The sequence below is a fragment of the Haliotis rufescens genome, unplaced genomic scaffold (genome assembly GCF_023055435.1).
Source record: "Haliotis rufescens isolate VD_foot unplaced genomic scaffold, xgHalRufe1.0.p SCAF_50, whole genome shotgun sequence".
NCBI lineage: Eukaryota > Metazoa > Mollusca > Gastropoda > Lepetellida > Haliotidae > Haliotis > Haliotis rufescens.
In genome coordinates this window covers 3073829-3099855 of record NW_025964224.1, presented here as the reverse complement: position 1 = coordinate 3099855, position 26027 = coordinate 3073829, and the positions used below count along the sequence as shown (strand labels likewise).

Here is a 26027-nt window from a genome sequence, read left to right as displayed (position 1 = left end):
TTACATAATATTTATTTTTATTGGTGACGTTATTGTGATAGTTATAAGTGCAAGGTAGCTTGAGCTATTTTGTACAAAACTAGAATATTTAGAAACGGAAAAGAAATTATTAATGAAAACATACAGTGTAATTGCGCACTGAATAAACATGGATTATGTACACAAGTATTGTTTGTAGAAGCTAGATTATGTTGGAATCTACGTGAGTGGTTTCATCTACTCGTATTGCAAAACGTAAACACACCGGTAAATACTATTTGCTAATCCGACTTTTTTATTCAACCAGCTTCCCTAGAAACGAAAACAGGATGGAAAGTATGCCACTTTTTTACGTTAATTATCCCGTAGAAAGTGCTTTTATTGTAATTATTTTTGTACTTTAGTTCATATAAATGTCCAGAAAGTGTTTGCATTGAAACAAATACGAATTTTAAAGATATTCTGATCAGGGACTGTGATATTCACGGAATGTGAACTGTGATGTCAGACAGATTCAGTGATTGACAACAATCCAATGCTAAGAAATACTATTTGCCGTCACACAGAGGCGAATAAGTAACCGATCATGGTTAATGTGAAATTTCTTAATATGGTTAAAATATGCCTTGTTAATTTTTTTTAATAAATCTGTCTGATATGAAAAAATAAGAAATTTTCGCAGACTTGCGAATATTGGCATGAAACAGATGAGCTCTGTGGGTGGGCTCCAATAGGTTTAACTGACCATGTTGTTGCCATTCATTATGGCACTTCTATTTTTATGTCAGTTTTTATGGTCTTGCTTAATTACTAATGTTAATGAATTGCCTTGATATTTTCCAGAAAAAATTGAACATTATGACCCTAACAATACGTATCGTCCAGTAACATATTTTCGAACGACACCTATTTTCAAACAGCCGTATTTGATATTGATTTGTCACTATAAGAAGAGGTTTGACATCATCAAAGCTGTCGCCTAGAGAGTGCACGTGTTCGGCCTCTCAACATTGGGTTCATATGAAGTACTGTACACCTGTCAGAACATTCCCTTGTCAGTCAGAATTTTGGTGCCTGTGGCATGATAAAAGTAAGAGTAAAACCTTTGTGAACACTATAATTTGACAAACATTCATATTTTGTGAATAGGTTTCAAACTTTCAATTACTTTTGAGTTTTAAGGCCGACCTGCACAAATAATGTTGAGAACTGTGCACAAAAACATGCCTGTTCATTCATGGAAATCCCGTAAAGTACGAAACCAGTCAGGTGTTCGAAAATAGGTGACAGTCTGGTGCAGCAGATGTTTACAGACGAGGTAATAGAATCAAACCTTTCGTCAAGGATTTGTTTTCTTTCAGAACGTAGCTGAAGACATCACCTACTGGTTTGAAGCAGATTTTTTTTTTTTTCACTCATCCCTCATAATATCAGCAATGTCATCCTAACTTTTCAAAATTAGGGTATGTCAAGACATATTTGTCAAGTATCAGTCCATGCTGTTACCTGTCAGTATATAGTAGCAACAGCAAACAAATGTGGCGGATAGAATGTATTTTCATGTATACAATACCCATATTGAAATGTACCTCACCCCCTGTGGCCCTATTGAATTATTCCTCAAACTAAGTCAAATGGCACCCATGTTCTTACTATGACTGACCAGACTGACCAGACTGACCTGTTTAAGGAGTCTGCCAATGAGCCCTGGAGGATTTAAAGTACACCTTTACTAGTCCAAATGGTCACAAATCATGAAATATTTCTTAATAGTTCATGGTTTTACCTATGACTTACAAAAGGGGGGTCCCCGTAATATTAATTTTGAGAGTCCCAGCTGGCAATATGAAGGTCCTGTGAAGTGATGAAATGGTGTAGTGTCGGTACATTTAGATCATTTGTGTAGAGCCTGGAATGAATCAATGATCATGTGGACAGTGGTCATGATTGATGGATGAAATTACGGACACCCATAACTGCTCTTGATATGCTGTAGGTACAATGGATATTATTGTGCATCTTTTTGCTATCGCTAAGTAAAGATCTGAGGATATCCCATTACGGGTCACGTCAGAACGACCTTTCATCTGACCAATCAAAGCGTCTCTTACCAGATCATGAAAGTGACAGTCGGAATGTGTTTTCGAATCATGCAACCTCGAAAACGTTAACACGGGTTATTCCGAACGACAGTTACGGCTGGTACGACTGATTCCGTCAAAATTATCGTCTGTCTCTCACTTCCGTGGGATAAACGTTTGAATGGAGGAGGCTTTGCACAGTACGTGGGAAGCACTGCCATTCAATCTCAACCATATATGAGACATTCCAGAATGTTCGTTTGTTCAGTTTTCAAAATTTTAATCAAGAAATGTGTCAATATATTTTTCAAGCGTAGTCTGAAATGGAAGTCGCCAGGTTGAAACGAGTGCTGTAAAGCTCGAGAAAGCTGCTTTCTAATTGGCCGATGTGGACTTCTTGTTAGTCATTTCAGTGGTCGGTCAAAGGTCGTTCTGAAGTGACCCGTAATGGGATGTCCTCAGATCTATGTTTTGCGGCAGCTAGAACTTAGATCTGATTTTAATGAGATTGATTCATTTACTGCGTCCAATCTCAACATTTGCGTGTACTGGACGCACCTTTGTGCGTCGCATAAAACCCGGTAGTGAAACCTCATTCTACCAAAAAGTGGGTTTGTGTTCAATGTCTGTTGCAGCACTCAGCAATTTTCTTGCTTTTTGATGGCAGCCTATAAATAATTGCATCTGGACTGTTTATGCATTAACAACTTATCTCCAAATGAGCAATCTTTATTTCACCAAACGTGCATATAAACATTGATTCCTAAGTGAAAAAAGAAACTGGTTTCATGGGGCCACCATCTTGTTTACCGTATCTGCATCTGGTTTTCATTTTGAATGGTTTGTCTCTCTGTCAAATTATTGAATCTGAATATTATATGTAATAATATACTAGTGAATGATAATCCCAGGCAGCATTGGTAATTCTACCATGAATTTGGAAATTACTCTTTCTGATTGGTTAATCAGAGGCTATTAAATCACAATAAACCCCCACTGATTGAAAGAGCTGGTTTGACGTCGGCATCACCATGGGAGCTAACGTTCATAGAATAGTACTTTTCAGTCATTGTCGGTAGATAATTATATCTACAATTAGAGGTTATAAAATGCAATGTTGCGGTTACAACAACACTCATAGGATGTGTGGCAATACATTTAATGAAGAAAACACGAAAGAAATCTTCAAAGAGAATGTATTTTAGGTTTTGGGGACAACAGAGAGCTTGGAATTTTGCGCTTCTCTGTATACAACTGTGACATCATATATTTTGCATCCCAATGAGCGATATGACTGCATAATGGTGAATGTGGTGTACAACGAAAGCTTTGCAAAGCTTGCTTAGTTTTGTTAGCTGATGTTAACTGACCAAGTTGCCGTGCCTGACGCTGAGTGTTCAATTTAGCGTGGTTAAATCTACATTGAAAACATAGCATGTTTATCTGCAAAAAGTAATTCAATATACAGATGCTGACTTTTAGAGCTTACAAGATTTGCATTGTTCGGACACTTGACCTCTTTTGCTTATAAATGATGATCGATCCGTGTTTTCTAATTAACACCACAAAGTAACAGTGTTACCTTTCCAACAGGTGGAGGTACCTAAGCCTGGCTTCAGTGTGACACCAGCTTGGGATCAAGATGCCAATCACAAAGTAACAGTTTTACCTTTCCAACAGGTGGAGGTACCTAAGCCTGGCTTCAGTGTGACACCAGCCTGGGATCAAGATGCCAATCACAAAGTTGCCAGTTGTCCACAAGTTCGGCATCATCTCCCACAGCCAGCGCGTAGAGCTGCAGGAGCGCCTCCTCAAACAGACCTACCTACAGAGCATCAAGAGCAGGAAGGCCATTGCATCTACAAGGTGAGTCAGGTGTGACGTCTACAAGGTGAGTCGGATGTAACATCTACAAGGTGAGTCGGATGTAACATCTACAAGGTGAGTCGGATGTAACATCTACAAGGTGAGTCGGATGTAACATCTACAAGGTGAGTCGGGTGTAACACAAACTGTAAATGTCCCTTGTACGTGAAGTTGAAAGTCTGTGTACTGTGTATCTCCAGTGCCTCCTGTAGGGTGTGTGTATGAGCCAACTGAAGCAAACAAAACAATACACTTCGATGTCATTGGTACTAGACCTGTATGGACTTCGATATTTAAGTTGATGCCTAGACCTGTGGATTCAACTGCACCAAGTCAAAAGTGACGTGCCCTTGTACAAACTTTTCACTTGATACACCTACGGGGTATGTACTATTGATCAGACAAGGCTGGGCTCCTTGACAGTAGACTTGTGACTGTACTGTATCAGGCTAAACAGGAACAGGTGTGAGAACAATATTCATTAGCAGCGCCTTGCCCTTATTTGTGCAACTATACCCCGATATCACCATAAGGTACTGTCACTCATCAGGGACGGTTTCCACGGTGATAATATTCCACTGGGTCCTGATTGTCTGTGATGAGTGTGTTTTGTTTGTAGAAACCCACTGGAAATATCCGAGGACTTTGTGCAGCTGTACAATGCTACTGAGAACATCACTGACAGAGAGAGACTGGATGAAACCGCCAGGAAGATCTTAGAGAGGTCAAAGGTGAGACTTGACCCATTTTGTGTTTTGACATTCTTCAGCCAACACTTATTAAATTTCATTTTCACTTCAGGGATTCCACATACAGGAGCCGAAAACCACAATCATATGTGACTTAACATAAATATCTATATTTGATTGAGTAGAAAAATAAATGATACAGCTCCAAAACTATAAGAAGGAGTAAATGTTAATGACTAAATGTTTGAGATAATATTTGTTCAATAAATGTTTACAGGCCACTACAAAGCCCCCGTTAAACAGAACAAACCCATATTAGCAGTACATACATGCATCTTGCTGTAAGAATATAAAACATTCTACTTTAAACCATGTGAATCATTATTAACATATATTTTCCCCCACAAAACAAACTGATCCAAATTTGACCTATCTGAACTAATCGTTTCCCTTAAACTTCTGTAAACACAGAACAAGTACTGTGTGGCCCTGCTGCTGTAGTGGTAATCCAGCTAGTGAGTGAGTTACAATGGGTTTTTAACGCCACTTTTAACAGTATTCCAGTTATATAGCGGCGTGTCAGCTTAATGTGGGAGGAAAGCTCGAAGTGATGCAGGTCTCAGGTGTGTACCACTTTGGTGAAACCCACGTTGTCGGGTATGGTGCTGTCAAACCTAGGAACAAGGTCGGGGCAACTAGGATTTGAACCCACAATCATAGGTTTCTGGCGTTCCCAAGGTACACAACTCTGCATAGCGGAGTGCGGTGCCTTAAATGACTGGTCCACCTGTGACCCCATTATTCAAGATATAGTCTTTATGAATGTTGTCGTTTATGTGAACAAGGTGTCACTGTATTCTCTCATTGGTCTACTTGGACATTTATCTGAAGGTTATAGTGATGATGTCCACAGCTCACACATTTTTCATGTTCATATATGTATTTAGATTCACCATCCTCGGCTGCCATCAGCACCCAGCACCTCATGTTTGTTATAACTGAACTGAGGATTGGGTGGTCAGTATTACCATGACAACATGATTATCTTTCATCATGGTTGAGGGTAGTCAAAACAAGGCATGGCAAGTCACTGTGCAGAGTTGTTTCCCTTCTACCAGGATCTGACGAGCATGGGTTCAAATCCCTGATTTGCTGTGATTACAATTTTTGGTTTCTCAGCACCATGCATACCTGTTATTGGGTGTTTCACCAAAGTGTTTGGCATCTTTGCTGTGTCACCACCATGCATACCTGTGTATCTTTGGTTTGTCAACACCATGCATACCTGTGTATCTTTGGTTTGTCAACACCATGCATACCTGTGTATCTTTGGTTTGTCAACACCATGCATACCTGTGCATCTTTAGTTTGTCAACACCGGCTAACCTGTGTGTCATCATAACCCAGTTTGAAATTCATTGTTTTCTTTGCTTCAGAATCAATGACAGTTTCACAACCAACCTGATGTATCTGTCGTATTACCTCAGCCTCCACGTGTACACACCTTATTAGTGGTATTTACTTTTCAGCGTCGAGCTGGCGTGAAGGACCAAGGTGAAGGTCAACATGTAAATCTTCCAATGGCATGGACGGAAATGGCACAACTTGCACAGTGCAAGGGACGCTTTCAAGAAGGTGAGCAATATCGGGATTGAAAGATTGATTAAACTATTTATACATCACAGTTGTCCATAGTCAAATGGCATTACAATTAAATTATCAATAGTTAAATCGCAGACATAACAAATACCGTATTCGACGTAATAAGCGCCCCGCTCTAATAAGCGCCCACGGCGATATTTGCTAATAAATTGGCAAGTGAACAATCCCAATTAGCACCCCTTCCGATTGATCAATGTACACAAGTACACATTTATTCGTGTAAAATACACGTGTGTTATATGCACCCTTAATTATGGGCAATTAAATTCAGGAAAAATATATCTGTCATATATAAACAGTCAGGCCGTTAGCATAAACCATGAAATTTATCTTTCAACTCTGTTTTTTCCACCAAAATAACATTCTAGTAAGAGCCCCCTATTTCTAATTCTGAGAGCGCCCTGGGCGCTTATTACGTAGAATACGGTATGTGAGATGGCGAACAGTGTGGTCCGCAGTACACATGGAAGTGCTTCACACTAATTGGTGGTCAATCACCATCACAGGCCTAGTCAAGTGCTATCTCAGCGAGGGTGGCTTAAGCTCTATATACACTGTCTCAATGTGATGTCTCTATATACACTGTCTCAATGTGATGTCTCTATATACACTGTCTCAATGTGATGTCTCTATATACACTGTCTCAATGTGATGTCTCTATATACACTGTCTCAATGTGATGTCTCTATATACACTGTTTCAATGTGATGTCTCTATATACACTGTCTCAATGTGATGTCTCTATATACACTGTCTCCATGTGATGTCTCTATATACACTGTGTCAATGTGATGTCTCTATATACACTGTCTCAATGTGATGTCTCTATATACACTGTGTCAATGTGATGTCTCCATATACACTGTCTCAATGTGATGTCTCTATATGCACTGTCTCAATGTGATGTCTCTATATACACTGTCTCAATGTGATGTCTCTATATACACTGTCTCAATGTGATGTCTCTATATACACTGTCTCAATGTGATGTCTCTATATACACTGTTTCAATGTGATGTCTCTATATACACTGTCTCAATGTGATGTCTCTATATACACTGTCTCAACATGATGTCTCTATATACACTGTCTCAATGTGATGTCTCTATATACACTGTCTCAATGTGATGTCTTTATATACACTGTCTCCATGTGATGTCTCTATATACACTGTCTCAATGTGATGTCTCTATATGCACTGTCTCAATGTGATGTCTCTATATACACTGTCTCCATGTGATGTCTCTATATACACTGTCTCAATTTTATGTCTCTATATACACTGTCTCAATGTGATGTCTCTATATACACTGTCTCAATGTGATGTCTCTATATACACTGTCTCAACATGATGTCTCTATATACACTGTCTCAATGTGATGTCTCTATATACACTGTCTCAATGTGATGTCTTTATATACACTGTCTCCATGTGATGTCTCTATATACACTGTCTCAATGTGATGTCTCTATATGCACTGTCTCAATGTGATGTCTCTATATACACTGTCTCCATGTGATGTCTCTATATACACTGTCTCAATTTTATGTCTCTATATACACTGTCTCAATGTGATGTCTCTATATACACTGTCTCAATGTGATGTCTCTATATACACTGTCTCAATGTGATGTCTGTATGTACACTGTCTCAATGTGATGTCTCTATATACACTGTCTCAATGTGATGTCTCTATATACACTGTCTCAATGTGATGTCTCTATATACACTGTCTCAATGTGATGTCTCTATATACACTGTCTCAATGTGATGTCTCTTCCTCCTGTACAGAGTGCCTCGACATCCTGATCACTTCTCTGGATGTGTCCCCCTTGGAGAAGTACCACATTCCAGCCCTCTTCTTCCTGGCAGAGACCATGTTGTACTGGCTGCGGACAGAGGCCGTACATCAACCTTTCCTCCGCACCGCCGAAATCAAACTCCTCAGGGTATTATTCCAGCGTCACGTGTTATCCCCTTGCTGTTATAGGAGTGTGTTAGCTCACATCACATATCACTGAGTTTGAGTCCTCTATCAGCACCAGCGTCAAGTGTTATCCCCTTGCTGTTATAGGAGTGTGTTAGCTCACATCACATATCACTGAGTTTGAGTCCTCTATCAGCACCAGCGTCACGTGTTATCCTCTTGCTGTTATAGGAGTGTGTTAGCTCACATCACATATCACTGAGTTTGAGTCCTCTATCAGCACCAGCGTCAAGTGTTATCCCCTTGCTGTTATAGGAGAGTGTTAGCTCACATCACATATCACTGAGTTTGAGTCCTCTATCAGCACCAGCGTCAAGTGTTATCCCCTTGCTGTTATAGGAGTGTGTTAGCTCACATCACATATCACTGAGTTTGAGTCCTCTATCAGCACCAGCGTCACGTGTTATCCCCTTGCTGTTATAGGAGTGTGTTAGCTCACATCACATATCACTGAGTTTGAGTCCTCTATCAGCACCAGCGTCAAGTGTTATCCCCTTGCTGTTATAGGAGTGTGTTAGCTCACATCACATATCACTGAGTTTGAGTCCTCTATCAGCACCAGCGTCACGTGTTATCCTCTTGCTGTTATAGGAGTGTGTTAGCTCACATCACATATCACTGAGTTTGAGTCCTCTATCAGCACCAGCGTCAAGTGTTATCCCCTTGCTGTTATAGGAGAGTGTTAGCTCACATCACATATCACTGAGTTTGAGTCCTCTATCAGCACCAGCGTCAAGTGTTATCCCCTTGCTGTTATAGGAGTGTGTTAGCTCACATCACATATCACTGAGTTTGAGTCCTCTATCAGCACCAGCGTCACGTGTTATCCCCTTGCTGTTATAGGAGTGTGTTAGCTCACATCACATATCACTGAGTTTGAGTCCTCTATCAGCACCAGCGTCAAGTGTTATCCCCTTGCTGTTATAGGAGTGTGTTAGCTCACATCACATATCACTGAGTTTGAGTCCTCTATCAGCACCAGCGTCACGTGTTATCCCCTTGCTGTTATAGGAGAGTGTTAGCTCACATCACATATCACTGAGTTTGAGTCCTCTATCAGCACCAGCGTCACGTGTTATCCCCTTGCTGTTATAGGAGTGTGTTAGCTCACATCACATATCACTGAGTTTGAGTCCTCTATCAGCACCAGCGTCACGTGTTATCCCCTTGCTGTTATAGGAGTGTGTTAGCTCACATCACATATCACTGAGTTTGAGTCCTCTATCAGCACCAGCGTCACGTGTTATCCCCTTGCTGTTATAGGAGTGTGTTAGCTCACATCACATATCACTGAATTTGAGTCCTCTATCAGCACCAGCGTCACGTGTTATCCCCTTGCTGTTATAGGAGTGTGTTAGCTCACATCACATATCACTGAGTTTGAGTCCTCTATCAGCACCAGCGTCAAGTGTTATCCCCTTGCTGTTATAGGAGTGTGTTAGCTCACATCACATATCACTGAGTTTGAGTCTTCTATCAGCACCAGCGTCACGTGTTATCCCCTTGCTGTTATAGGAGAGTGTTAGCTCACATCACATATCACTGAGTTTGAGTCCTCTATCAGCACCAGCGTCACGTGTTATCCCCTTGCTGTTATAGGAGAGTGTTAGCTCACATCACATATCACTGAGTTTGAGTCCTCTATCAGCACCAGCGTCACGTGTTATCCCCTTGCTGTTATAGGAGTGTGTTAGCTCACATCACATATCACTGAGTTTGAGTCCTCTATCAGCACCAGCGTCACATGTTATCCCCTTGCTGTTATAGGAGAGTGTTAGCTCACATCACATATCACTGAGTTTGAGTCCTCTATCAGCACCAGCGTCACGTGTTATCCCCTTGCTGTTATAGGAGTGTGTTAGCTCACATCACATATCACTGAGTTTGAGTCCTCTATCAGCACCAGCGTCAAGTGTTATCCCCTTGCTGTTATAGGAGTGTGTTAGCTCACATCACATATCACTGAGTTTGAGTCTTCTATCAGCACCAGCGTCACGTGTTATCCCCTTGCTGTTATAGGAGTGTGTTAGCTCACATCACATATCACTGAGTTTGAGTCCTCTATCAGCACCAGCGTCAAGTGTTATCCCCTTGCTGTTATAGGAGTGTGTTAGCTCACATCACATATCACTGATTATGAGTCCTCTATCAGCACCAGCGTCACGTGTTATCCCCTTGCTGTTATAGGAGTGTGTTAGCTCACATCACATATCACTGAGTTTGAGTCTTCTATCAGCACCAGCGTCAAGTGTTATCCCCTTGCTGTTATGGGAGAGTGTTAGCTCACATCACATATCACTGAGTTTGAGTCCTCTATCAGCACCAGCGTCAAGTGTTATCCCCTTGCTGTTATGGGAGAGTGTTAGCTCACATCACATATCACTGAGTTTGAGTCCTCTGACAGACTATGAATGGCATAATGTGTGCAAAAAGTTGAAATATTATGAGAAAGTGAAATTTAATTTGAAAAAGTCATTTTTTAAGTGTGTTTAAAAATGTAAAAATAATTTATTGGGGTGGGGGTTTTAATAGTTTGGAATTACATGAATCAAACTTACTAATTGTCCTGATTTCTGTACCCCTGTTTTAAGTGTGTTTTGTTGACCTATTCTTTGCCTTTGACCAGATGGGCCAGTTGGTGTTCACGCGTCTGTTCTACCACCACATGGCCGGACAGCTCCAGGGTCACACAGACTTCAAGAACAGACTCTTCACATACCTGGATGGTGAGTCGTTGCTGCGCTGTCCATCACTTTACATTTCAGTCTTCTCTGAGACCACATTTTCACTCAACTCAAACATATTGGGTAGATTTGATTCAGTCGCAAAAACATTGGCTTGTGACATCTTGCACGTACAATCAGAAACCAATATTTTCATATGTTCATACATTTAATGTTACCCATTATGTATGCACTAGTAGGCCTGGTATCTATACGATACTTGTATTGTGGTACAGAGCTCAAGTATCACGATACATTGAATTTTCAGCGTATCCCTATGGCGCTCATATCTTGAGAGACGTTCACTGTTTCCAGTAGGATGGTATGGAAGGAGAATAACTTGTTTATTGTGTTAATCAGCAACTTGTTATTCTGTCATGTGAATTGAGAGTTATCCCCCTTGATGACACTTCAGTCATGGTTCAGAGTGTGTGAGTGAGTTGGTTTTATAGCAGCTCAGAGAAGTCTATGTTATTCTGTCATATGAACTGAGAGTTACCCCCCTTGCTGTGTCGCTGCAGGACTACAAGACTGTCAGGAAGCCTACAGCCCATACCCCAACGCTCTGTTGTCAATCCGCTACATCATCGAGGTGGGAAAGATCGTCCTGGCGGACGCCATCATTGAACCAGGGGAGGTGAAGGAGGGGGATCGGATGCCCCCCAAACACAACATGGAGGCGCTCCACTCAGTAGGTGGTAACTCGTGTGTGAATGTAAATGTTCATGATCAGTTTAGGGGACAAAGAAGGTTTCATGCACACTCTTCTTGTCATCAGATCTGACCGACATAGGGACTGAATGGCAACAATGGGTGGTTAGTATGGTTATTCTTCAACTGTAAACCACCTGGCTGTCACTGTAGTCGTCCAATGTGATTTCTTTCAGTGAGTGAATAATAGATCAGATCGATAATCAAGATCTATATTGGAAAAAAACAGGTCTTACTTTGCGAAGTGCGTCAAATCACATGAGCACCTTCATTAGAAACATGAAAAGATTTGGAAAATATTTGTTGACGCCGAGTTGGCAGTACACATGCTTACAAATCCTTCAATCGACCAAAATCTGCACAGTAGTTGACGAACCTGATGTCGATTTCGTTATGTGATTTTCATCTTGTTAGTTCAGCCAAACTGTAACTCCATAATTCCTGCCTAGTTCAGTAAGGGTGGAAACTGGACTTTTACAGTCAGTTAACTCTCTTGCCTTGGGAAGATGTTTAAAGGGAATACAGTGGAGTGCATGTGGAGTTCATACTCATATACTCACTTCTTTCTGCGTCTGGGGGCACGGGTGGCCCAGTCATCTAAGGCGCCGCAATTCGCAGTGCAGAGTTGCATCCCTTGGGCACGCCAGAAACCTATGATTGTGGGTTCCAATCCCGGTTCGCCATGATTATGTTTCTAGGTTTGTCAGCACCATACCCGTGCTCACCAAAGTGGTTAACATCTCAGACCTTCGGGCTTTCCTCCCACATTAAGCTGACACGCCGGGATAAAACTGGAATACAGTTAAAAGCATCGTTAAACCTAACTCACACTCTTTCTGCGTCTACAACAACTTTATGTTTTTGAAATAAATTGACACATCGATGGAAATAACTGATTAGGGTTTTACAAATTCCTCAAATAAGAAACACTTTATTCTGACTACAGGCAACACGAGAGCTGTATGAGAAGCGTAGCCGTGACGACAGCCACTCCATGCATAGTGCAGCTATCAGCAGTAGCGTGCACGACCTGAGCCCCACCCTGTGGCACGCCCTGGACGTGTGGCGCTGCACCAACCACTTGGGTGGGGGCTTCCACGAGGCTCTGAAGGCCCTGGGTCACTGTGGGCTGGGGCTGGCTGATGAAAGCTGGTAGGGAGAAGTGATTAATTGTTTCATGTCAAAGTGTGGCATCTCTGATGTGTGTCTTTGTTCACTCATAACTAGGTTCATTTCAAGGCATCAAATATCCAGTCAGAATAGGTCTTCAGCAACCCATGCTTGCTGTAAAAGGCGACTGCGCTTGCCGTAAGAGGTGACTAACATGATCGGGTGGTCAGGCTCGCTGACTTGGTTGATGTATGTCATCGTATCCAAAAAGCTTGGATTGATGCTCATGAGGTCAATCACTGGATTGTCTTGTCCAGACTCGATTGTTTACAGACCGCCGTCATTGAAGTCAATGAAGTTGATATAAAATGTAGTGCCAGAAATACACTGAACTTTTCTTTAGCCAGATGTCATAACTGGACATTCTGACATACTTCAGTTCGGATTTGTCAACATGCCTATTCTGGTGTCACCCGCTAGAGGTAATGCTCTTACTTTGTGGGGGGTTGTATGTCGCTATTCATGGTTGTATAAATAAGCTACAAAGTTGTGCTTTATTTACTCAATGCTCTGTTGTATATAAGCATGTTCTCTGTTCAAACAACATTTAGTATGTGAAAACACCTCCAATGTTGATAAGATAAAATAAGATCACCAATGGCTAAAGTTTGATCAAGGGATATTTCATAGATCATGAAGATTTTGGAAGATATTTAGTTATTTCGCTGCTGAAGATTATTTCTTTTTTTACAACCGGCTCCAAAAAAAAATTCTATTCATGTCCATCCATGAAAAAACAATTAAATGCCTATGAATAATTTCAAAATACTGATATTCTACCTTGTTTATATTTTGTGATCTGTTATCAAGAAAACAATTCACTCACAATATGTAACTGTGTGCAGTGGATTTCAAGCTACAAATGACTATACAGTGACACCTTGTTACAGTCCAGTACTGGTCACAAGTATATGGTTATTGGTCATGTCCGTTTACTACCAACACATGTCCTCCACAGTAAATATTAGGAATACAGGATTTCCGGATTAACGTTTTTCGGATGAATGAGGTTTCAGTGTACAAGGTATTCCAACTTCTAAAACTTTCATCAGAAACACATTTTTTCTTTACATTGTGCACATTGAGTACATTGTAGTTGCATGTCAATCCACAAATCCCATCAGTGATGGCAAATGAAACCATTTCACTATCTATACATTACATAACTAAGTTTTACAAGCTTTTGGGGATTATTTAATGTCATAATGTCAGATGTCAAAATGCTAACATACAGTCAACTACATTTATTACGATCACACTTATAATGAACTGACATATTATAATAAACTGTATTTTTGGTCCCAGTCATTTACTGTATATTTTATCATATATAATTGATGGGTATAGCGAACACTTGTCAGATATCGTCAACTCACTTTGTAGCCCTGTGTGTACTCCTTCGACGACAATGTTTATGTATATTACAAACTGTCAGTCTCTGAGTGGCTCTCGTGTCACCAGTCAGCCTATCAAAACATCCACGGCAATCTGCTCCTGTTTCAGGCGGCAGATAGCAATTGAAGGCAAGTGATTAACTGGATTAAGTCCTGACACCTTGTCCTCAATGAACAATTGTAAAACTGTGATTAGACTATATCCTTTCAAGAGGCTATTTGAAGTTATTTATTAAGAAACATATAGTGGTCGCGTGACTTGATCCAATATGTCTGACAGTCGAAATGCTTATAATGAAGTACAGTTTTAACGAACTAAAACTAGTGGTCCCTTTGAGTTTGTTATAACCGTGGTTTACTGTACTTGAAACCCCCAGGGTTGACGGGATGATGGCCCTGAACGTAGACTAGTGGTCCCTTTGAGTTTGTTATAACCGTGGTTTACTGTACTTGAAACCCCCAGGGTTGATGGGATGATTGCCCTGAAGGTAGACTAGTGGTCCCTTTGAGTTCGTTATAACCGCGGTTTACTGTACTTGAAACCCCCAGGGTTGACGGGATGATGGCCCTGAACGTAGACTAGTGGTCCCTTTGAGTTCGTTATAACCGTGGTTTACTGTACTTAAAACAACCCCCAGGGTTGATGGGATGATGGCCCTGAACGTAGACTAGTGGTCCCTTTGAGTTTGTTATAACCGTGGTTTACTGTACTTGAAACCCCCAGGGTTGATGGGATGATGGCCCTGAACGTAGACTAGTGGTCCCTTTGAGTTTGTTATAACCGTGGTTTACTGTACTTGAAACCCCCAGGGTTGACGGGATGATGGCCCTGAACGTAGACTAGTGGTCCCTTTGAGTTTGTTATAACCGTGGTTTACTGTACTTGAAACCCCCAGGGTTGACGGGATGATGGCCCTGAACTTAGACTAGTGGTCCCTTTGAGTTCGTTATAACCGTGGTTTACTGTACTTGAAACCCCCAGGGTTGATGGGATGATGGCCCTGAACGTAGACTAGTGGTCCCTTTGAGTTTGTTATAACCGTGGTTTACTGTACTTGAAACCCCCAGGGTTGATGGGATGATGGCCCTGAACGTAGACTAGTGGTCCCTTTGAGTTCGTTATAACCGTAGTTTACTGTACTTGAAACCCCCAGGGTTGATGGGATGATGGCCCTGAACGTAGACTAGTGGTCCCTTTGAGTTTGTTATAACCGTGGTTTACTGTACTTCAAACCCCCAGGGTTGACGGGATGATGGCCCTGAACGTAGACTAGTGGTCCCTTTGAGTTCGTTATAACCGTGGTTTACTGTACTTGAAACCCCCAGGGTTGACGGGATGATTGCCCTGAACTAAACTAGTGGTCCCTTTGAGTTTGTTATAACCGTAGTTTACTGTACTTGAAACCCCCAGGGTTGACGGGATGATGGCCCTGAACGTAGACTAGTGGTCCCTTTGAGTTTGTTATAACTGTAGTTTACTGTACTTGAAATCCCCAGGGTTGACGGGATGATTGCCCTGAACATCGTAGCCGAGGCGGCTAAGTCCAACAAGACGGCCATGAAAGTGCTGCATCGCCTGGCCCAGGGGCTGAGGCCAACTGATGAAGCTCTCACGCCACCCCTCAGCTCTCGATCAGGCAGCTCAGGTATGGGCGACTTTTATTATGCTTCATGTAAACATATTGCCTCCCTTAGTTGTGCCAGGATCCGCAAAACATAGGTTTCAATCCCAGATTCTCCCTAATTATGATGTTTGGTCTGTGAACACCGAACCCTGTGATCTTGGGTTTCTTGAAAGTGGTAACCTTGTGCCACTTGCATCACTTCAGGCTTTCCTCCAAGGCTGTGATGTTTTTGTTTGTTTTGTTCTTGTTGTTTAATGCCGCACTCAGCAATATTCCAGCTATATGATGGCGGTCTGCAAATAATCAAGTCTGGACCAGACAATCTACTGATTGATATCATGAGCATCGATCTAAACAATTGGAATACGATGACATGCATCAACCAAGTCTGCGAACCTGACAACAAGCATGGTTTGCTGAAGAGCAATTCTAACATGGCCCTTCACGGGTTTGCTGTGATGTAACTGAAATTCTGTTGACAACTGTGTTGACATCCACCCAATTGGGATACAATGACATACATCAACCAAGTCAACGAGCCTGACCACCCGATTACGTTAGTCGCCTCTTACGACAAGCATGGGGTGCTGAAGACCTTTTCTACCCTGGATCTTCACGGGTCCCTTTGTTTGAAATATCTTTTAAAATATCAAACTTAATATGATAGAAGTATTTAAGAGGCATTCAGAAGTTGAAAGTAATAATAACTTATTTTTAACTTTTTTGAGTGTCCCAAAAAATACACATATGAACAATAAAAAGATAAGAGCTTTTTGTTCAAAATATGTTTTTCTCTACAGAAATGTTCACAATCTCAAGTGAGGATGATACAAAATCATCAAAGTCCAAAACAAGCATCAGTTCCAAACAGTCACTGAGCGACATCTACGAACGCAGCGAGGAAAGTGGGATTGAAAAGAGGCGCCACCATTCTGACCAATCACCTCACAGCACTGACAAGTCACAAGCCATGCCACCAGATCCCCGATCCACAAGCAGTCCGGCTGCCGAACACCAACCCTCAAGGCCGGCCCTTAAGAACACTGCCGACATGAGGCTTCAGTCACGCGAGGTGTCCTTCGATGATGTGGTCATCCACCGGACTGACCAGGTCACAGAAGAGAAGCTGCCTACAACCAGTTTCTCCAGCGGGTCCAAACTGACCCGAGCTACTCTGCACAGCAATCAGAGCTCCATGGCGGCCACCATGGGAACAGGGTGGCGGGCGGAAGTGGGGTCCAACCTACCAAGTGCCAGGATGTCGGAGGCAAGCTCAGTACCGACGTACACCAATTTTGCTGTAAGTGTAGTGAGTGCGTGAGTGAGTTGGGTTTAACGCCGCTTTTAACATTATTCCAGTTATATCACGGCGTGTCAGCTTAATGTTGGAGGAAAGCCAGAAGTGATGCAGGTCTCAGACGGTTACCACTTCGGTGAAACCCTCAAGCACGGGTATGGTGCTGTCAAACCTAGAAACATAATTAGGGTGAACTGGGATTCGAACCCACAATCATAGGTTTCTGGCATGCCCAAGGGAAGCGACTCTGCACAGCAAATCGCAGTGCCTTAGACAACTGGGCCACCCAGGTCCCCTGTAAGTGTAGACTCTATTTTGATGTGTTGCATGAGAAACCAATCTATGGGCAGATAACTAAATATTTTGACACATGCTCTCTGTTTAGCTTTCCGAAGCAAATTGCTCAGTGCAAAAGTAATAAAAAATTGCTAACAGTAATTTGAGTTTACTGTAGGATATAATGGCTTTAACTTTAATGTTTGCATGAAGTTAAGCATTTATGTTTTTATAACTTGTGGTAGAAGTATTTTCAAGTAGGTATCGTCAATTGTCAATTAAAATAAACAAATGACTGCAACTAGGGCTGGGACGGGTAACTCGGGTATCCGGATCAGGTGGGTACTGAGTACGACCCTGGTACCCACAGGACTACGTGATATATTGGTTAATGACAAAAATTATCTAGAACTCTATGGTTACACTACAAGTCACTAATGTTCGCATTCCTTCTGATTTTTCATATGGTTGAATAAAGATATAACTTAATTCAGCTTCAGTGTATGAATGACCAGATTGTTTATACATGTATCTAAATACGTTTTGCCAGGGCTATGCTAAAAATGTTCCCAATCAGACATTTTGAGACATCTCCTGAGACCTTCAGTGGGTCCTGAGGTAGGGTAGGGTAATAGGCCGTTGGGTACCGGGTAGTAAATTTGGACTCATCCCAGCCCTAACTGCAACTCCTCAATTGTGACCGACTGATGGACACTTGATGTTGTTCCCGTCTTGTCATGACAGATGCCGGAGATGTCTGGCCTCCATGGCTGGCACTGGGAGGTCGCCACGACCTACACTGACGTGTTGGCTGATATCTGCATCCATGGCGCCAGCGCCAGCATTCAGCGCATGGCAATGGCTGGCACCAACAAGGACCTTTTGGAGCCCATGAGAAGAGGGTACACCACAGTGCCGTTGCCTAGCGCTGGCCTGATTGACTTGGTGTTCTTCAAGCCCTTGCATGAGATCAGGGATGGAGGTTTGTAAAGTCTTCTGAACAGAAACATTTCTGCTCTTCATTCAATGTGATAGTGATGAGATCTTAAACAATAAACAAAGAGTGGTTGGAGTTTATTATACAGTAAAACACTGCAGGGAGAATAAACCATTTTAAACCGTTATATTGTATGTCACGGCTACTCATAAGAATAATCGTTAACTTTTTTACATGGAATTATCCCTACCTACATTTGAAATTGGTTAGAATAGAATCAATTTGTTTGAGCGATGTCCCTTGACCCAACCTAGGTCCTATGTATACTGATTATGCATAATCCCAAACAGGAAGTGATGTAAACCACATAATCGATACCGCGATAATATAGTTTCCCGCCCTTGAGTCGCTAATGACAGGTGCATGTACTTTGTTTACCGAGCTTAGTAAAGAATATCAGCATCAATCAACCCTAACTGATGTGTCATAAAAGTTGGACAAAGAACAAGAAACATTTTAATAGGGTGAAATATTTAATAGGTTAGTTAGTGTTCGCCATTACAATCAATTATAAATAAATTATTGCGATAATATGGCTGAAAGATAACATGTCACCCCAGCTCCTGTGTTGTAAAGCTTTGACAAAATCTTAGTTTCTGATGCCTGATGTCATGTAATTCTCCTGTCAGGTCCAAATGATTGGAGCTGGAGGATTCGGTACGGTGCCATCCAGTCTTTAGTCAAGATTTGCCGATGTCTGGCCAAAGACCAGAACCGGGAAGGACTCCGGAATGCTGCGTGGAACACTCTCATCAAGGCACACTCGTATGAGAAGGACGATCGTGTCCTGGAGGCTCTCAAAGTGGGACAGGTGATAGGAATTGACCTTGACATTACTGACATCTTCTATGGACCTCTTCGTCACAGCCTTCCAAATTGTACTTACCGTATTCGACGTAATAAGCGCCATGCTCTTATAAGCCCCCACGGCGATATTTGCTAATATATTGGCTCGTGAACAATCCCAATTAGCACCCTTTCCGATTGATCAATGTATACAATACTTATTTATTCGCGTAAAATACGCACTCGTGTGTTATATGCACCCTTAATTATGGGCAATTAAATTCTGGAAAAATATATCTTTCGTACATAAACATTTCAGGCTGTCAGCATAAACCACGGAAACTGTTTTTTTCGACAAAGTAATATTCTAATAAGAGCCCCCTATTTCTAATTTTGAGAGCGCCCTTGGTGCTTATTACGTTGAATATGGTATTAGGAATATGAGGAGAATACTAACTATATGAAACCTGCAACTTATTAAGTCTTTGAAAGGCATTCAGAAGTGAAACACATAAGGAAGAGAATTTATGGATGTCAACTTCTTTATTATGAGGAACACAACGTTTCAAAGTATATACTTACTCCTTCATCTGTTGAATGGATGCTATGAGGCAGAGAACATACATATGTACCTGTGAGAACAACAACAGTAATAATATAACAAAGGTGGAAACTTAACAAGGGAAGCCAACAGGCACTAATAGGTGATTAGCAATGGACAAATGGAAGCCAACACTTGACAGTAAATTAGAGCTGATAGATGATAGCAATGGACAACTGCAAGTTATTATAGTCTCTCAGAATGTACAGACAAGATAACCAAATATTTCTGTCTGGAACTAACATTTCAATTTACTTGACAAAATATATGTGTCACATCATATCATGTGTGCTTTACAGTGAACAATTTCTGTCTTTATGGGATACCCTCATTTCTTGATTTGTTTCACTCTCTTCTGATAAAAGACAATCTGAGACAAACTGGACTGACTTTGCCCTTGTGTTAATGCTTACCCTACCTGAATGTTAGAATGATTGTGAAAGAAAGAATGAATATTTCAGCCAGCACATTTTACAGGAAGATCTATGTTCTGATAGAGACAAAGGAAAATGTTAAAAATGTACAGAGTTAGTAGTGTCTGATAGTTAATGAGCCTCTTCCAACCTCTGTCTTTCCTTCAAATTTGTTGGAATATTTTTAAAGACAAAGGAGTTGCCTCCTTTAACTGTGCCAGGATCAGCTGTCCTCTTTATCCCCATTGGCCCACTCACTTGAAGATGTCTGATCCAGGTCCACACAGACATAGAGAGCATCCTCAGCAAGCAGCTGCATGTCCAGCCCTCCTCCATCGGGACCCGCATTGCCCGGGGGTTGTCTGTCGTATACCTGCCTCCCCTCCCCCCACCAGGGGAGCACAGGCCACTCAAGAAGTCCCCCCCTAGAAGGAAGGTCCCCCTCAGACATGAGATTGGGCCCAAGACGTCACGGCAACCTTTGAGGACTTCTCTCAAGTAAGCAATCTTCCTGGCTTGTTTTAGAGTTAATGCTTAAAGGTCTTCATAAAGCGCTACAGTTAGTCTTCCAGATCTAAGGTATCATGTGGCATAAATACATCATGATGGAAGATCTTTTCTTGCATATGACACTTACCTGTCAGAATGGCTCCGAGACATTACGGTGTACAATTACAGTCAAACACTGTTGTGTCGAACTTTGATGTGTCGAAATTATGTTTGTCTCAAAGTGAAATTTGGTCCCTGCGTATTCCTTCTTTTATTTACGTAGGTTGCTTCTACTTCGACACACCAGTGTTTGACTGTGTGTCAAACTAAAATATTTTTGTTCATGTATATGACATTTTCTTACCATTTTCCAAGTAACAAATCCACACGATTTCTAAACCTCCAAATATATGTTCTTATATGAACATTATGCTATACTGAACCACAAAAGAAAAGTAACTTCATGAAAATATTTCATGAGAGTTTCCCATTGAAATATGATTGCTTTTTGGGCAGGTTTCTTGTTATTGACATTTGTCTGTATCCAATTTTTAAGTTTACGGCCCAAAAGTGACATAAATATGAATATAATGGGTCCCAAAACACAGCTCAACAAACCAGATCTTGTATGCAATATGCAGTCAAGACCTGCATCTGTATTGACATTTTGACCATGGACGAATGTCTCTCTCTCAGGACCCTCACAAAAACTGTATATGTTTTTGTGTAATTCTTTGTGTAATATTTTCCTGTCTGGATTGTGTCATGCCTTTTCCCAAATTTCCCTGGAGATTCCCTCCTTGACAGAAGGAACTACTCGATCCTACTGGATGTTTTGTGGTGTGGAATGTGGGTGGGTATTTCCCAGGTGTTGAACTGTGTCTTGTGTATTCTTTGACAGGCAGGAGATAATGTTGGCTACTGCCTTGTACGAGCCAGCTGTCAACTTCAACACCCGCACTGACTTTGACCTGCGGAGGATCGTGGAGGACCAGGTGAGCTTTACTCCAGGAATCTCATTGTAATCTCAGTACCTGTGAAGATCCAGGGTAGAACAGGTCTTCAGCAACCCATGTTTGCCATAAAAGGCGACCATGCTTTTTGTAATAGGCGACTAACGGAATCAGGTGGTCAGGCTTGCTGACTTGGTTGATGCATGTCATCATATCCCAGTTGCGTGGATCGATGCTCATGATGTCAAAGGCTGGATTGTCTGGTCCAGACTCGATTATTTACAGATGCCGTCATACAGCTGGAATATTGCTGAGTGTGGTGTTAAACAACAAACAGAAACAAACACAATGTATCCGAAATGTATTCCAGGATAGAATTGGTTCCCACAACAAAATTGGAGAAGGGTTAGGCTCAGTGAATTTTGTGTCATTGAACCTTGATTTTATGGGACGATGCTCATGTCATCCACTTGTGTTTCTGGCACAGCTAGATAATGTCCAGGCCGCCATGATATAGCTGTAACATTGCTGGTGATGAAACTCACTCACTCACTCACTCACTCACTCACTCACTTGCCCATCCACCCACCCACCCACTCACTCACTCACTCACTCACTCACTCACTCACTCACTCACTCACTCACTCACTCACTCACTCACTCACTCACTCATTCATGTTCCACAGTGGCGGAAGGATCTCCAGACCCAGCTGGAGGAGGAGGAGGTGGAACGTCAGAGACATCTTACAGAGCAGCAGGAGGAGGCCGAGCAACATCAGCGACAGAAAGCAGACCGGAAGTTCCAGAAGCTGCACAAACTGGACGAGGCGTCTCCCAGCTCCTCCGACACCTCCCTGGCTTCACAGACCTAGTGGGGGCTGGTGTCTGGGGTGGGGCTGGTTCCTGGGGGTCAGGTCACATATGACTGGCGACTTGGGTTCAAAGGACAACTTATCATATTGGGCTCTTGTCCTGAGCAGCGCCGTTTACTTGCACTCCTTGATGATTAGGCATGGATTGTTATATCCATAATTGTTATACCGAACGTTGTTATGTTTATGATTATTTTGTATGTATGTTCAGTAGGTTCAACTGAAGGAATGACATTGTAATAAGTCATTTTGAAACTTTTCCTATCTCACGCTATACATTTCACATTCTTTGTGGAAATCACGTGTTCAGTGCATGTATATCAATCAGCATGAAAAGCATGCATGACCAGACTGATGGGTCTGACCACGGTGATGCTAGGTGTGTTCGGGTAAATTATTTTTTTTAGAAGCTGGAAACCTTTGTTTAGGTACGTTTCCACTTAGGATTGAAAGAAGAATGAGAAATGCATAGCGTGAGATAGGAAAAGTATCATAAATGTACAATTTATAGTAAATGTACAAAATTCTGGAAGGCAATATGCTTAATCGTGATGAATCAAAGTATTTGTCTCAGCATGTTCAGGACTGTTATTATTACAAGTGAAAAGCTATGTGATACTTTTTATTTACGGTTTGCTGTTGCGTATATATTTTTTTCTGGTTTGACTCAGTAATGTGTGCTTAGTCTTGCATTTTACATCCATTTTTACTTACGATGTATCTCAACTGCGTGGATCGGTGCTCATGATATCAATCACTGGATTCGTTACAGACCGCCGTCATATAGCTGGAATATTGCTGAGTGCGGTGTTAAACAACAAACAAACAAACAATGTATGTGATCCTAAATGTATAATAAATGCATTCACTAATTCGTATATCTTTGAGTGCATACTAGGTAAATGATTTGAAGTTATCATTACACATGTATTGAAATTGTATGCCTTTTTAACTATCCAACATACACGGAGGGGGCAACAAGAAGTAAAATATTTCTAATTAATCACCTCTTTGGATCAAGTCTAATTATTGGTGTCACGTGTTATAGTTCTCAGTGTGGCCTCGGCTCTGTTCCATAAAGTGATCACAGCGCTATAACGATTATATTTACCGGTATTTGCTTCGCCTAACCGCAGTCAAAGCACCAACACCACTTTGGGGGGCAGGGCCCTCGCAGGTAGTTTATTCTGCACAGTGATCTTATATGAAGTATAGATGTGTTTCTATTTGTCTTAGCATTTTAACCTGAAGTGGAAAGGTACTTATATGTTGGTGTAATATTTGACTGATTTACTTTTCTGACATTCTAGTCCAACAATTATGAATAATAAATAATGTGTATCTGACAATCTGTATAATTGTTCTTGTTTGTAATAATAGCCGATCACATTATTCATATTTGTTTCCTGTAGATGAGATCACATGATTGTCAGTATTGTGTTTCTTCCAATAAAATCCTTTCCAATGCCAAATTGTTTACAAGAATATATTGTCATAACTTTTCTGAACAATTTTTGCAGTTTTTCCCTTGTGTGATTCTATCTGTGATACCGTATCTCCTATATTGGAGGAAAGTGAAGCTTTAACAAGGTTGAAATAAACACCTGGTACAGTCATAAAGTTGGGTTTTTTATGTAAAAAACAGACAAAGACAGTTTGAGGACTTACTTAATACAAATGCAGATGAACCAAGTCTGGGATTTTATCCCCCCAAAAATTATTTTCACAAAAATTCTTGAAAAGAATAATTATGCTTCTTTTCGTTCGAAGACAAAAATATATCTTTTACAAAAGATTTACCTTGTTGCAATGTGTATTTAAGAAAAAAAATGTCCCTAGGCTCACAGTTTTAATGAAAAATACATCTGGTTTTGCAGCTGTTCCTGAAACGATATCTTGGCCGTTCCATACAGGGATCTTAGCACTGTGTGTCCGTGTTAAAGTATGGGAGTTGCAATCATCTCAGTGCTAAGATTGTTTTGTGGAATGGGCCCTTGTCTCAATACAAAATCCCAGGGTCCCCCTCCCATCCCCATCCCCACCCCCGCCCCCAGTATATCAAATTAGTGGTCCCTTACTTCATCTGAGGTCTAAGTTATATTGTCTGGTTCAAAATTATTGAGAATTTTAATGTCATATTCAAGGAAGCATACATAAATATCAATATTGACAGGTGTGTATGGTCAAAGGGAAGCAACTCTTCTTCAATTTAAGAAGGTGCAAAATTAGAGTTATCTCCCTTGATTATGGAGCAGACGACTTTTCCTGATATATGTCAGAAATGAGTTCAGAGGAGAAAAGAAGGTTGATTCCACAGCTCCATGGTGAAGGCATCACTGATGCTGCTACATAAGCAAAGAGCACAGATACTCCTCTTTCTACAGTGTATAGAGTTAAGAAGAATATTGAAAATGGTTCAGGAATTGAGCACAGAAAAGGAGCGGGGAGACCTCGAAAACTGGTGTTTGGTGATCGTGTGAGACTGGGTATTTTTAGCTTCTATAAACAGAAGGGCGAGTATCTCAAATATCCAAAGTGAAATGGTAAATAGAGGGACAGTAAATGTATCCAAATCTACAGTAAGAAGAAATTTGAATGAACTTGGATGGGAAAAAAAGAAAGGAATTGCCTCTCCGCTCTTGAAACAAGAACACAAGGATAGACGTGTAGAGTGGTGTTTGGCGCATGAAAACTTTGACCGGAACTGTGTTATGTTCACAGATGAGAGCTCTGTATTGGTGTATCCTAACAATGTTAAAATGTGGACAAAATGCCTTCCGTTCCATTGTACCAGAGACCAAAGTACAGTCCGAAGTTTCACGTTTGGGGAGGGATATCTCCACTTGGAACGACGCCCATGTGTGTCTTTGAGGGAAATTTAACCAGTGGAAGGTATACAGACATTTTGGAAGCTCACCTGATCCCAAATGCAGATGTTTTTATGGAAATACTTGGATTTTGCAACAGGATAATGACCCCAAACACTCCGCAAGACATGCGCGGCAGTGGCTTGTGGACAACAATGTGACCGTTTTGGACTGGCCTAGCTACAGCCCGGACTTAAATCCTATAGAAAATGTGTGGGGACTCATGAAGGAGTCGGTCAACCAAAAGGGATTGACAAAAGTTGATGACATGAAGCGCGAGGTGGGGCGATATTGGGACTCTCTCACCCACGAGACTCTAACCTTTCTCATAGGAAGTATGCCCAAACGTATAAAACTGTGTTTGGAAGCAAATGGTGGTCTGATAAAATATTGATTGTTACTGTGATGTGATTAAAGAAGGTTTGCTCACTTAAAATATGTTGTTGTTTTTGTTTTTTTTGGTTTTTGTTGTTTTTGTTTGTTTGTTTGTTGTTGGGGGGGGGGGGGGGGGGGGGGGGGGGTCATATTTACAGTTTTAAAGATTTTTCGATTCTCAATAATTATGACTCATACTGTGTTATATTCAGT

At 41.3% G+C, this 26027-nt stretch overlaps 1 protein-coding gene across 2 annotated transcripts; it reads left to right on the top strand.

The window, feature by feature from the left end:
* The first annotated feature begins 276 nt into the window (after window positions 1-276).
* On the top strand, window positions 277-24188 carry LOC124120954 (transmembrane protein 232-like). 2 transcript variants are annotated; one of them, XM_046483878.2, is made up of 15 exons: window positions 277-315; window positions 3654-3926; window positions 4546-4657; window positions 6145-6250; window positions 8070-8227; window positions 10892-10991; window positions 11510-11679; window positions 12646-12851; window positions 15761-15909; window positions 16689-17188; window positions 18206-18443; window positions 19088-19269; window positions 20536-20756; window positions 21649-21742; window positions 22387-24188. In XM_046483878.2, the coding sequence occupies exons 2-15, from the start codon at window positions 3790-3792 to the stop codon at window positions 22570-22572; spliced, it is 2559 nt and encodes an 852-aa protein (XP_046339834.2). In that variant the 5' UTR covers window positions 277-315; window positions 3654-3789; the 3' UTR covers window positions 22573-24188. The 2 variants fall into 2 exon arrangements, with proteins under 2 accessions (XP_046339834.2, XP_046339836.2); XM_046483880.2 differs by having other exon boundaries at window positions 287-315; window positions 3741-3926.
* The last annotated feature ends 1839 nt before the right edge of the window (window positions 24189-26027 follow it).